The sequence below is a fragment of the Echinops telfairi genome, unplaced genomic scaffold (genome assembly GCF_000313985.2).
Source record: "Echinops telfairi isolate 266 unplaced genomic scaffold, ASM31398v2 ScPeMD7_9;HRSCAF=40, whole genome shotgun sequence".
NCBI classification, from domain to species: domain Eukaryota; kingdom Metazoa; phylum Chordata; class Mammalia; order Afrosoricida; family Tenrecidae; genus Echinops; species Echinops telfairi.
In genome coordinates, this window is record NW_022103906.1 from 33458034 (window position 1) to 33473495 (window position 15462).

General features: G+C 40.6%; 1 protein-coding gene across 1 annotated transcript in view; it reads right to left on the reverse strand.

Annotated features, from left to right (window-relative positions):
• ADAM32 (ADAM metallopeptidase domain 32) overlaps nt 1-15462 on the reverse strand; it is a 137393-nt gene that overhangs the window by 110064 nt on the left and 11867 nt on the right. Inside the window, exons 4-5 of the mRNA XM_004707658.2 lie at nt 7352-7529; nt 3045-3113 (exon numbers count right to left, since the gene is read on the reverse strand). Coding sequence (XP_004707715.2) covers nt 3045-3113; nt 7352-7529 — 247 coding nt within the window. The remainder of the gene's footprint in view (nt 1-3044; nt 3114-7351; nt 7530-15462) is intronic.

Below are 15462 nucleotides of genomic sequence, written 5' to 3' on the forward strand. Positions count from 1 at the left end.
TTTGTTTTTTGCTTTGGATTTTTGTTATTGTTGTTGGTTTGGGTTTTTGTCATAATATGTTGTCAAAGTAAACCACAGTCATTCATATCCCATGGATTTTGGGCTCCCTCTTTAATCCTACCCCCAATCCAAGAACTGTTAGTGCTTTTAGCATGGTATTGCTTGTACTCACCTTCATGAACAGATCACTGAAGATAAAGGGGCTACAGCAAACTGTGGTGAAGAAAGCAGATGGGGCCTGGCTATCAATTGGAATAGTGTCTGAGGTCTTAAAGGCTTGTATACAAACAAGCAGACATGTAAGTGAGGCATCAACTAATTTCACATGGAAGAAGCACACAGGTCTGGGTGATCCAAAGATGATGAATAACAAATTCAAATATAATGATGGGAAAAGTATCAGAGCTTAAATTGTGAACACCCAATTGGTAGAAGGCTATGGGAACAGTGGGACCCCAAAATCCACCTGCAGGGCATCTCATCAGAGTAAGCCTCTGGCACATCACCTCTAGCCACCTGCAAGGGACTGGAACAGCTTTACTGTCAGACCGAGATCACTGTACATTTGATTACGGTGGAATGAACCACGGTATAATACGATACTTGGTCAGTTGACCTCCTTCCTTCTTGGCCCAACTTAAATTTGCTCTAGGCTCAAATCTTTCTCACTTGTTCCACAACAGAAATTTCTTCTCTGGTTTTTTAAATGTTGTTGGTAGTCTTTTCTTTCTTACTCTTTATTTTTATCTTTATATTATTATTTCTTCTTTCTGTTTCATCTTGTTTTTGTTTTTTAGTGTTTCTGTTAGATTTCTCGGTTTATGAAGCACAGGAGTAGATACATAAAGACAAAAACTGATGGCAGTGGTTTATTGGGGACCTGAGTCGAAGATGAGGAGAGTGAGGGGAACTGGGGAGCAAATGAAGTCAATGCAGGAGTGGGTAGGGAGAACTAGACTGATTGTAATGATGTATATACATCTCTTTATTTAAAGCGACTTAATTATGGTAGTGTCTGATGTGTGAATTTTATATCAAGGAAACTATTCTTAAAAAAATAAAGAAAGAAACCAAAGTTGACCAATACTTACCATGCGTGAAGGAGGAAGAGTTTTTTCTTAGGGGACATTGAGTGTGTTAACGGTGATGAGACAATTTGGAAAATGGTATCAATAATTGTTGCCCAACAAGAAGAGTATAATTAATGGCACTGAATTATACACGTAGATGTTGTTGAATTGGAGAGTGTTTTGGTGTATATATATTTTTGCTACAATTTTTTAAATGTATACTAATAAGAATGAGTACAAGGAAGAAGAAAATGTTCTAAAATTGAGTGTGGTGAATGACTGTACAGCTCTTCTTGATATAATTGAAACATTGAATTGTGATATGTGGATGAAGTGTCAATAAATGTATTTAATAGAAGCAAGATGGATTCTGAAAAATATGTAGGATTAGCTCTTTTTAATCAATCCTCAACAATAGGAACATTTCCTTATACAGCAGAGAAATTGGTGGCTTCTGAAAAGTTGCTAACATCCCTGGTGTTAGTCCTATTGGCTGCCATTGAAGCAGAAGAGGACACCAGGCTTTGGGCCTCCAAGTCACTGCTCCACAAGTATGCTGTGGAGAGGTAAGATCTGACCTAATAATCCTACATCTATAATGTTGACTTCAAGTACTACATTGAATGTAGCATTATCTGACAATGTCTTCCCACCGGTGACTTTGACATTGTCTCTGAAATGTTCATTGTCAAATGGGACCAGATTACCCCTGCTAGCAGTGTCTCCCACACAGTGATCCTGTCCCCTATCAATGCTGACTACTTCAACTTCACCCCAGCAATTATTATATACCTGGTCCAAGAGCATGGACCTAATGTGATTTGCTTTACCCATGCACCCAGAGCAGGAGGAATACTGTTTCAGCAGGAGTTTAGTTGGAGATTCTCACCCAACTTTCTAAACTGTGAAACCTTTGGAATCATGTCCCTTCCCTCTATCATCACCCCACTGCTGTGATACTTCAAAAAGAGGAAATATGACACTCCTAAGGCCAAGAATGGAAGAGGGTTCCAATTCAAGTGCTTTCAAGACTTTAAAGAGTATCTCAAGTGCAGTCTCTTCTCCCGTAGCCCTTCACTCCTTCTCACGGAAACTGCTCTGCTCTCAACCAGAGTGAAGGAATGTGCCCAGAAGTCTGAGAGCCTCCACAGTTCCATCCTGAAGTCATACAAACAGGAATGTCTTTCTCAACAGCCTTGAGCCTAGAGAGCCCATTGGTGCCCAACTGAGGGTATACTGCTGACGATGTGAACTCAGAGAATCCAGGAGGGAGCACTTCAGAGACGGCTGACACCACCGCAACCCCTACTCAGAGGATCAAAGGCATAAATCTGACTTGAACAGTTAAAACTTTGTCAATTGATGCATGCTGGACCTGATCTGGTTTTCAACATTTTCTGCATTCTGTTTTGCCTGCATTTTTTTTTAAAAATATAAAACAAGGCTATAGTGTTGCCTTATGTCAGGTTAAAATTAAAAAGGCTAGAACAGGTGCACCATCAATAACGACTAAAAATTTCTAGCACATTATTATAAACAGTGCTCATATACGGTCTGCTATATTTTTGTCACCAACATGTTTTCTAGACTAGGGCTGCTTTCTTGGCAACACACCCCTAGAATACATACTGCTTTTGCATACTATCCTTAAGCAAAATTTAAAAGCTTAAAGGATTTCACCTCAATATCACCATTAAAAAGTGTCATGTGAAGGGTACCCTAAAGATATAAAGTTCCAACAGACTAATCAATTTGTCCTTCAGGATTTTTCTGTAAATTTCAAATAAAACATTTCTGATAAAACTAGCGTGGTTTTTACTACATAGTTTTCAGTTTGAAATACTTTCTACAGTTTTCTCTATGGAACAGGAACAAAAATATCGTAAATAATATATATTCATGTTTAAGTTACTCTTAAGCTAAAGGTAAGTATGCATTGCCACCAGATATTGAAAAGAAAAACAAAACACATACCAGAGTTTTGTCCACAACAATGTGCATTTCTAGATAAAGAGGATATGTGTTTGGAGCAGTTGAATCTGTCTAGGAAAAAAGAAAATTAATTTAAAGTCTTGAAATTTTTTATAATGTTTCATTCTGAACTCTTGATTAAAGCTGTAACCATGAAATGTACAAAATGTTACACTTTTGTGTTTGAAAATCAGTAATACCAATGTATTTTTGGTATGACTTAATTGAGAAGGTGCACTCCACCCATATCTTTCTACAGATGCAGCCAAGTTGACACAAAACCTAACTCTCACAAATCCCACATGGCACACAGAACTTCTCCCTTAGACTTTTCTAGGCTGTAGTCTTTACAAGAGCATATCATCAGGTTTTTCTTTCACAGACGTATGAGTAAGTTCAAAATGACAACCTCAGCTAACATGCAAGCACTGAACTCTCATACCATGAAGAATCTTTTGGCTTAATAGTCACATGCAAACCATTTGCACCATCAACGCCCTATCTGCAACATAAAATATCAAAACCAAACTAGTTGCTCTTCAGTTGTTTCTGATATGATATCATGTATATCAGAGTACACTGTAGTTCATAGGGTTTTCAATAGCTGGGTTTTTTTTTGCAAGTAGGCTTCCAATACAGTTCAATAGAAGCATGAATAGTAGCATACTAACACTTCAAAAGAAGGACAGAGCATTTCATACTATTTTCTGTAAAATAGAGGGTTGGTGGAAATGAGGGAAGCCCTCAGTGAGATAGACTGACACAATAGCCACAACAATGGGCTCAAGTATGCTAGAAATCATGGATGTGGCACAGGACCAGGCAATATTTTGCTCTGTTACACATACAGATGCCATGAATTGGAGCTGAATTGACAACAACTAACAAAGCTACCACAATCAAAAGAGTGTTTTACTGGCTGAATAATAGACATATGGTCCAATTAAATAGAACTGAGAATCCAAAAATAATCTTATATATCTGTGACTAAATGATCCTCAACAAGGGTGTTAAGTCCTGTTGCCCACAACAATATGCATTTACACATAAAAAGAAACATACTTTCAGAGCACCTGAATCTGTCTAAAAAAAAGAATTTAAAGCCTTGAAATTTTTCATGTTTTATTTTGAACTCTTGATTATAGCTGTAACCACAGACTTTACATGATATGTTATTACATTTTGTGTTTGAAAATCAGATAATACCAATGTATTACAGAGGGAAAACTCACAGTGCTAGAATAATTAGACTTCATAGTACTGGTATAAGGGTGAAAGACTGAAAATGGACCCATACCTCATACCATCTACAAAAATTAACTGAAACAGACCAAAAGCCTAAATATGAGGAAGGTTCAAAAATACACGGGAAATTTTCATCATCTTTTAAATAACTCCACTTTTCCCACAAACATTTCGAGCCCCCCTTGTATGAGAACTAGAACCATAAAACTCCTAGAAGAAAACATAAGGATCAATCGTCACAGCCTTGGATTTGGAAATTGTGTCTTAGATATGGCACGTAGAGTTCGAGCAGGAAAAGAAAAAGACTAGATAAGTGGTACATCACCAAAGTGGTAAATGTTGTACACCAAAAGACATTTTCAAGTCAACCAAAGGACAACGCGAGAGAACATATTTGCAAATCATATCTGATAAGGGTTTGATATCCAGAATATATAAAGAACTCCTACAACATAACAAAAAGACAAATAATCCAATAAAAATAAAAAGATAAGCAACAGACTGGCATAGACTTTATTCAAAGATGATAGGCAACATTATTATTCATTATATAAATGCAAACCAAACCCACAATGAGACACCACATAGTAGGGTAATTATTAAAAAGCAAGTAAAGTAGCAAATGTTGGCAAAGACATAGGGAATTTGAACTCTGGTGCATTAGTGATAGGAACGCAAAATGGCATAGTCTCTGTGGGAAACAGTTTGGAAGTTCTACAAAAAGTTAAGCAAAGAAATATCATATGGTAATTCCACCACTCACTATATAGCCAAAAGAAATGAACACAGAGGCTCAAAGACATATGTGTGCACCAATGTTTATAGCAATATTATTCACAATAACCATTTTCCACAATAGTCAAAAGGTGAAAACTAAACTGTATTAGTCAACAAATAAATGAGCAAACAAATGTAAAATAGACAATAATTCAGTCATAAAAAAAGAATGGAGTTCTGATACATGAATTAAACTTTAAAGCATTATGCTCAGTGAAATAAGCCAGACAACCAAAGGACAAATGTTGTAGTGCTTCATTTATATCGGTAAATACATAGAAAGAAAAGTATATGAGAGGTTACCAGGGACCCAGAGAGGAGGAAATAGAGAGCTACTGCTTAATAAGTACAGAATTGGTTTGGGGTGTGGAAAGTTTTAAGAATAGATAGTGATGATGGTTGCACAAAATATTGAATGTAATTACCACTAAAGTGCACACTTAAAAATGGTTACACTGGCAAAAATAATATGTTGTGTATACCTTACCATAGTAAAATAAAAATTAAATACTAAAGGAGAGTAGATGATAGCTTGTTACAAGAAAAAAAGAAAATCGCTAGGTTAATAAATGGTGATGAAGGTCACAAGAAAAGAATATAATATTTGCTGATTAAGCTTATTTTCTTTTCTTGATTTATTGTGCTAAATATATAATAAAAATATGCCATCTCAATACTTTTTATATGTATAACTCAGTGACACTATATTTTTGATGTTGTGCAACTATTCTCACAATTCTTTTCTAAACAATTCCACCACCATTAATATAAACTTAATGTTTCTTTTTTTTTTTAATTATACTTTTTTTTAATCATTTTATTAGGGGCTCATACAGCTCTCATCACAATCCATACATACATCACTTGTGTAAAGCGCATTTGTACATTCATTGCCCTCATCATTCTCAAAACATTTCCTCTCCACCCAAGCCCCCGGCATTAGGTCCTCATTTTCCCCTCCCTCCCCGCTCCTCCCTCCCTCACAAGGCCTTGATAATTTATAAATTGTTATTTTGTCAAATCTTGCCCTGTCCGACATCTCCCTTCACCCATTTTTCGGTTGTCCGTTCCCCCAGGAGGAGGTCACGTCTAGTTACTTGTAATTGGTTCCCTCTTTCCAACCCACTCTCCCTCTACCCTCCCTGTATCGCCACTCACACCACTGGTCCTGAAGGGATCATCCGCCCTGGATTCCCTGGATTTCCAGTTCCTATCTGTATCAGTGTACATCCTCTGGTCTAGGCAGACTTGCAAGGTAGAATTTGTTTCATGATAGTGGGAGCGGGGAGGAAACATTTAGGAACTAGAGGAAAGTTGTATTTTTCATCGTTGCTACATCGCACGGTGACTGGCATTAGTAGGCCACTGGAGATCCCCTTGCAAACTTAATGTTTCTAAGAAAAACTTCCACTTCCCCTATCCCTATGACCCTTGGTAGCCACTAATAATCTTTGGTATATACAGTGAACCCTCGTTTATCGCGGTTAATCTGTTCTAGACCCTACCGTGATAAATGAAATTCCGCGAAGTAGGATTCCTTATTTGTAAATCAAATATTTTCGTAGTTAGAGCATAGAGGACATGAAAAAACACCCTTTAGTCACCATTACACTTGTATTACCCAATTTATTAAACGAAAAAGGGAAAATACAATAAAACATTTTGGACGTTACAATTATCATTTATTATTTATTATATTATTTATGGCATCAAGCGTGTACAGTATGAGCCAATCAGTGGCAGTAATGACAGAGCATGCGCTGTTACGCAAAAACCGCGATAGTGTAAAGCCGCGGAAGTCGAAGCGCGAAGTGGCGAGGGTTCACTGTATATATTTCATACGAATGACATCATACAATATTTGTTCTTTTCCAACTGAGCATTTTACTCAGCATAATTTCTCAAGGTCCATCCATGTAGTGGCATGCACCAGAACTTCAATTATCTCTATAGCTATTGTATGTGTATGTATCACATGCATACATACTTCACCACTTGATGAACATTCAGGTTGTTTCTGCATTGGCTCTTATGGAAAGTACTACAATAAACATTGGTGTACAGATTTCAGTCTGTGTCCCTGCCTTACTTCTTCCTGATATATATCCAGGATTGGGTTTGATGGGTCATATGCTAGCGCTATGTACAATCTCTTGAGGAACAATTAAGCTGTGTTCTTCATTTTACATCCTCACCAGCAATAGATGAGTTTCTTAGTTCATTTTAAAATTAAATTTAGTACAAGCAATAACTGCCTTGAAAATAGTAATAAAATATACATGACTCACTTTTTTGTTTAGAAAGTTATTCTGGTCCTTTGGTTGTGTTTCTAAGCTTCTGCTACTTTCAGTAAAAATTGGAAATTCATTTATTTCATTCTTATATTTATAAAGAAGATGCTGAAATTCAACTGCCAGTTCCAGAGGCTCAATTCCATAGGAAACATTTTCAAATTGCAATATTCCTCTGTAAGATTAAGCATAAAAATGTATGTGCTTTTAATCACATCTATAATATTAGGAAATTGACAGTATCTAATAGAGTAATAAAGATACAACCCCTTTTGAACTTGGTATCTTGATCCAAACTCTTTATATTTTGAGATGGTTTTGAAGAGACAAAAGCTCTTCAGATCCATAAAATCAAACATTTCGTTCTTTTCTACTTTAGTCATCAGAATCACCCACTCAATCACTAGGCATACTAGCAAAACAACCAACTCACTGCCATGGAGTCAAGTATGGCTTGTCAGCACTACAGGGATCAAGTAATTCTCCCGTTTTCAAAAATCAGTACTCAAACAACCAGAATGCCCATCTGTGGACGAATGGATAAATACACTCTGGTACATATATAGGAATACCATGCATCCCTAAAAAACAATGGTAAAACTGTCAAACAGCTCATAGCATGGACAAATTTGGAAAATATTTATGCTCAGTGAAGTTAGTCCATCCTATAAAGACAAATGCTGTCTGAGACCACTATTATAAAAGAAAAAAATGAAGATAAATTGTTTCAAACTAAATGAAACAGAGACTTTGATGGTTATAGGAAGGTTGGGGTGAGGTGGGTGTGTATAGGAAGGAATATGAATGGGGGAAGGGGGAGATAAGACACACATGGACACACAGAGATTTAAAAACAAAAAGAATGCCACGCATGCCAAATGGCCCCCTTCTGTGCAACTATGCTTAATAGGTAAACATTGGGAATGATCTAAAATCTCATTATGAATTTGTGTTCTGAGACGCTATTTTTCATTAAAAATTAAAAGGACAGCTTTTAATGGGTAAGGAGTGCTTTTAAAAAGTCAGCACTCGAGGAGTCTGGGAGAAGATGGTGCCCAAGTAAGCAGTCCATACTGCAAGCTCTGTGGTGAACCGTGAGCCAAGTAGCCAGGAGGATGAGTGGGGGGATTCTGATAAGTAAAAAGACTCCCAAGACAACCCAGAGTGCTTCCTATGTCCGGGAAATGACCCTCCCACACATCTGCCTTGCTCCAAAGTCCCAGAGAACTATGAGCTGATCCCTCGGATTTCCTGGTCCTGGTCAGCAGTGCTGCTTCTGCACACCATCATGGCCAGCACCCACTAAATGCTCGCTCACTCCTACTCTCCAGTTGGGTTACCATACCAGGAGCTGGGTGGCAACCCTGCTGAGACCCCCACATCTGCAGCTGGACCTCCACACAACAGCTCTCCACCTGTAGCACTTCGCTAGGGGACATATTCCTTTTTCCCACAATTCCCCCCTCCCACCACCCACAACAGTAACAGCCTGTCTCACACCTGCACATGGCAGCAAAAGTTGCCCTCACTGGTGCCTGGCATCTCCACCCTGTGAAGACTTTCCTCCAGCACCTGCACCAGCGAGGGTGGGGTTGTTCCCACCTTCACTCAGCACCCCCTACCATGATAGCAAGCACCCACACACACACATACTATTGTCTTTTATTAGATGCCTTTAAAAATATAATTAAAAAGACAGCAAATCGTGGTCTGAAAACCCAGAGCAACTTGGCTCAGGAGCATACATACAGTCACCAGTCTCAATTCAGTTGCTGAGGTCCCTCACGGCTGTTGGCCATTGAGTCACTGTGGAACACTGCCTACACAGCAGTCCAACCCACCACCATAGTAGGCCACAGACAGCCCTTGAAAACATCCTTACCAGCCACACAGAGAAAGATGTTAGGGCCCCTCGGTCTCCCAGAATCATGGCACCCACCTCTATGAAATTGTCACATAAACAGTACATAGCACAACACTCTCAACAAAAAACTAGAAAGACAAAACACAACAGCAGAACCAATGATGCTCATAGAAGAATTAGACATGGATCTGCAGAAGGCTGTTAGGAGTAATACAGAAGATGAGGGAAGCAACGCAGAATAAGGATGCAATTGGAGAGGAGATGAAGTCCACAATAGAGGGGACGAAGTCCAAGCACCAAAGGGAAATACAGGAGCTAATGGATGAAGTAACAGAGACTACACACAAGATCACAGATCTCATGAATAAACTAGAGGAGGCAGAGAACTGTACCAGTGATCTCGAAGACAATCAGGCAGCATTCAGCAAACAAAAACAGTCAAACAAAATAAAAGATAATAAAATAGGTGGGGGAAATGACAGATGCTATGAAAGAGGAACAACATTTGATAAATAAGTCTACTAGATCAAGACAAAACAAAGAAGTTGACAGCTAAATTATCAAGGGAATTTCTGTAAGCAGACTTTCACACCTTAATGAATGAGAATCAGACAGTCATACAGGAAGCAGAAAAGACACCAAATAGACTAAACCCCAGGAAGAACTCGTGAAGGCATATCATAGTTAAATTACCCAACTTCAAGGGGAAAAAAGAGAAAATCTTAAGAGCAGCAAGAGAAAGGAAGACAGTCACATACAGGGTGCTCAGGTAAGAATATGGTCACCTATCAGTAGAAACCATGAAGGGGGGAGAGAGTAGAATAACATCTTCCAAAAGCTGAAATAAGAAAAGACCTGCCCAAGAATCCTCTGTACTGCCACATTATCTATTAAGATAGTAGGAGAGATAAAGGTCTTCTAGGACAAGGAAAAAATTCTAAGAATGTGCCATAAGACACCCAACCCTGTGGAAGACCCTCGCCAACTCACTATGGTCAGAAGACCAACATCCACCAAGCACAAGCAGGAGACCACCATATAGCCCAACTCCACCCAGAAGCCAGCGTACCAATGACAATTACCAAAATAACATGGCCTCAGAGGAAAATGTAGGCAAGAATGAAGCCTCACACACAAACCCAGCACCCTGACATGAAGGGACATAGGAAAACACCCAAAGCAAAAGGCACAAGATGACACCAATGAATCTACACATAATGATAATAACTCGGAATGTCAACGGTCTCAATTCATACATTTTAAAAGAATAAGGCTAGCAGACTAGCTTAGAAAATATAACCCCTCAATCTGTTGCCTGCAAGAAACATATCTTAAGCTCACAGACAAAAATAGACTAAGAATAAAAGGCTGGTGGAAAGTATATCAGGCACATAGCAATTTTTAAAAAGCAGTGGTTGCAATCCTAATCTCTGACAATTGACGTCAAGGTTCAAACCATACAAAGAGACACGAAGGGGGACTTTCAGCAAGAAGGCGACTGAGTAACACATACAAGAGGGACTCCGGAGAAATCAGCACAGGAAAGTCACTGTGAGGGAAATTCTACACTGCCAAGTTGCAGGAGGAACATCATAAAAATAAGTAGGCACAGATCCACTAGGCTTTGAGCATTGGGGGCTTTTGGCTTTCCGCAGTGGAGGCCAGCAGGGGCTTAACCTTAGCCCTGCCACTGTCTGGGCCAGAGCCAGGAGCCTTTGCAGCCAGGCCCAAGGACTTTATCTCAACACAGCCACAGCTTGCCGCCCCTCCTGGGGTCAGGGTTTAACCTCCATCCTCACAGTCAGGCAATTGTGGATCATCTATATTCCTACCTTTGTTTCCGTCTCTACTCTCTTTCTCCCCACAGTCTCAGCAGGCTCAGGGTTTTTTTTCTTTTGTTTTATTTTTCTCTTCCATTTTCTCTTACACGCTACTGTTGACCTCCAGGCCACTCCCTTTAGCCTAGGGGAATTTACACCTGCCCTCCACCCAGCTGGGGGAGCTCCATGCTCTGCAGCAAAACCAGAGCCTGGAGAAAGCCCGCCCACCTTATTCTGGGGGAAATCCAAACCACCTTCCTCTAGGGGAAATCCCACCCACCCTCCAGGGGAAATCCGGTGGGGAAAATCCCAGCCACCTTCCTCTGAGGGAAATTCTGCCTATCTGCCCTCTGCAGCACTTAACATGTGCCTGGGAAAATCCTGCCCACCTTCTTCTGGGGGAAATTCTGCCTGTGTGGCTGGGGGAGCTGCTACCCATTAATTGTGGTCCCATGTGACTGAGGGAACCTCCTCCAACCTGCCATAGTGCCTCACACAGCCTGAGGTAGCTCCGCCAACACTCTCCAGAGCTCCATGCTGCTGTGGGAACCTCTGCCTCACATGCACAGTGCTCCAGCTGACTAGGACAATTCCACCCACTATTTGCAGTGCTCTACACCAAAGTGGGCAGGCCCACCTGTCTTATGTGGCACACCTTTGCAGCAGGCACCCCTACACACCCACTGCAGCATCCCAATCTGCCATGGTCCACATCATCACGGCTTCTTGTGAGATCACCCAGTGCATCACCAACCTCGTGGGTCCACAACCACTCAACCAGTGTACGCTGAGAGGACCATACAACTTGCCCTCCAAATAACAGAATACTGGTTGACTAGGGAAAGAGTAAATCCACAGGAGGATACAGCAGTAGGCCAATTCCACAGTGCAATTAGCTGCAGGCAGTTCAAAGAAGCATTCCTACAAGTCTCCCAGAGAAAGCCCAGTACTCTACAACTCTCAGAAAATGGCACCAGGCTCCTCTAAAACAATGCAACTCAAACAGCAAACAGTACCAAAGACCTCAATGGAGAGACAGGAGAAACAAAAGGCAATGTTAGAAGATGTTCTGAACCTATCAACGTGCATAGAAGAAATTTTCAGAATGATGCTTTGGGTCATACAGGATATGAGGGAAACAATACAGAAAAGGGATGAAATGATAGAGGAGATAAAGGGCACGCACCAAAGGGAAATACAAGAGCTTAGGGATGAGAGAACAAAAAGCAGTAGCACTTTATAAGTTTAATGCTATCCCGATTCAAATACCAACAACCTTCTTCAAAGAATTGGTAAAATGTCTTATGTAGAGGGAAGCCCATAATTAGCAGAAAACTCCTCAAGAAGAATGACAAAGTCAGAGGGCTTGCTTTTCACAACGTTAACACCTACTACACGGCCACAGTGGTCAAACAGTGTGGTACTGGCATAATGGGAGGTACTCAGACCAATGGAAAAGAACAGAAAACCCAGAAACAAAACTATCAGCATATAGACAGCTGATGTTTGACAAGGACCCCAAAAGCATCCAGTGGGAAGCAGATGTCCTCTTTAACAAGTGGTACTGGAAACAATGGATATCTACTTGTAGAGAAATGAAACAATATGCTTACCTTACCCCATGCACAAGAACAAACTCAAGGTGGATCACAGACCTAGAAGTAAAACCCAAACTATCAGGACTATCAACAAAGGAATCAGGACAAGCCTAAGAACCTTGGCCCAGGGAATACATAAGCTAACTTCAATAGGGAAGGGTAAACACACAGCTGAACCTAAAATCGACAAGTGAGATCTATTTAGGATAAAGCACCTGTGTCCATCGAAAGACTTCACCAAGAGGGTAACAAGGCAACCCACAGACTGGGAGAGGATTTTTAGCAATGACACAACAGACAAAGGGCTTATTACAAAAATCTACAATAGCCTCACGGCCTGCAAAAAGAGGAAAGCAATTAACCCCTTGAGAAAGTGAGCTAATGAACTGAAAAGAAGCTTCACTAGGGAGGAGACCCATATGGCCAATAAACATATGAGAAAATGCTTCCAATCATTAGCTATCAGAGAAATGAAAACTAAAACAACCATGAGATACCATCTAACACCCTTAAGATTAGCCCAAATCCGAAAATCAGAGAGCAATAAATGTTGTAGGGGATGAGGTGAGATAGGAACTCTCCTCTACTGCTGGTGGTTGTGTGGATATATACAGTCTCTGTGGAAAGTGATCTGGTGACATTTAAAGAAAATGGAAATTGATCTACCTTATGACCCAGCTATTCCTCTACTGGGCACATACCCAGAAGAGTGAAGAAATAAAACATGACAAGTCTCCTGTGCTCCAATGTTCATTGCGACGCAATTCAAAATTGCAGAGTTGGAAACAACCTAAATTCCCATCGATAGAAGAATGGATAAGTAAACTCTGGCACATACACACATTGGAATAGTATGCATCACTAAAAATTACTAGTGATCACGTGAAACACATAGTTTCATGGAAAGAGTTGGAGGAAATTATGCTAAGCAAAGTCAGCCAATCACAAAAGGCCAAGTCCACCATGAGTCCGCTGGGGTAAGTATAACCAGCACAGTAAATGTAGACGAAAAACAACTTATCTTACAATATGCGGATTGAGGCACAGGCAGTCGGGTGCAGGTCAGACCAAACCCAAGGATTTACATGTTAATCCAACACAAAGAAGAGGAAAGCAGGGGAGGGAGAGAAAGGAGGGGTGATGATGGCATGGGGGGAGCAGGGCACTAACCCACCCAGGGGGAGGGTATTGGTTATGTGTCCGCAGAATCAGGAGTGTGCAGACAGAGCCCAGCACAGCTCACCAAGCCATGAGGGCAACGTAACCACAATGAGGACTACATGAAAAGATTGGACTATAGGACTGGCCCCAAGCAGAGCCAAACTGACCCCCTTCCTAGAAGTACATGTGACAGAAAACATAAAGGTCAGCAGACAGACCTGAAATTATGCATGTTCTTTCTCTCTTTTTTCTCTTCCTTTTCTTTTTTTCACTCTTTTGCTTTCTATTTGGTCTATGCCATTGTTGGTATGCCTCCTTACATAAGACAGGCCTGGGAAGCAAGCTCGAGGAGAAAGCAATGGGACCAACAGTCCTGGAGGGAGTTATGGAGGGAAAGGGGCCTGGGAAGGGTGCAGTGAGCAAACAACACCGTATACAGGGGAACAATTAGGGAATTAAAATCAACAACAAGGAGAATATAGAGATCCTGGGGGTGTTGGAACAACAGCAATCTAGCTGAGATGAAGTGCTATGAGGCAGAAGTAGGGTAAGCATGATGGTGGGACAGAAGGAAGGTAGAAGGAAACAGGAATGATCTAGGAAGCAAAGCTATGGATAGAGGTATAAGCATAGGTGTGTCCATATGTAGTACATTAAGCCATAAAAATAGAGGTATCAGCCTATGTACATATATTTATATGGCAATACATTTAGGTAGTGGACAGACTTGAAGGCCCTTTTCATACACTCCCTTAATACAAGAACACGTTGTTCTAACAAGCGTCAATCTGTGATGCCCACCCTCCTGGCATAATTGCTGAAGAAAAAATGGGTGCATAAGCAAATGTGATGAAGAAGGCAGATCGTGCCCAGCTATTAAAAGATAAAGCATCTGGAGTCTTAAAGGCTTGAAGTGAAATAAGCAGCCATCCAGCAGAGAAACAACAGGCCCACATGGAAGAAGCACACCAGCCTGTATGATCATGAGGTGTCATCAGGACCAGGTAACAGTTATCAGAAGACCCTTAACAATCAAACAAACAAAACCATATGGTTGAGAACAAGGGTGGTCAGAGCAAAGACCCAAAGCCCATCTGTATACAATAGAACATCCTTCCACAGAACAGTCACAGAGAAGGGATGAATCAACCAGGGTAGATACAGTAAAGCACCGATGAAACACACAATATACCTCTGGTTCCTTGAGGCTTCCTCATCCACCACTATCATGACCCCAGTGCTGCTTCTCACTTCAGACTAGACCAGAGTATGTACACAGGTATAGATAAGAGATAAGAGCTCATGACACACAGTATCCAGGAGCAGGAATGGGAAAAGGGTATGGAGAAAGGGGGTGGGAGGAAGGGAGGAAGGAAGGGAGAACTGATGGCAATGATCGCACACAACCACACACACCCCTCCAGGGGGAAGAACAACAGAAAACATGGGGTAAGTGAGGCAGCGGTTGGTGTGAGATATGAAAATACCGGTAATAATAATTTATAATATATCAAGGGGTCATGGGTCGTGGATGGAGGGGTTAAAAGAGGAGCTGATAACAAGGCCTTGATAGAAAGTAATTGTCTATAAAAGAATGATGACAACATATGTACAAATATGCCTGATCTAATTGATGTATGGATTGTAAAAAGAGTTATAAGAGCA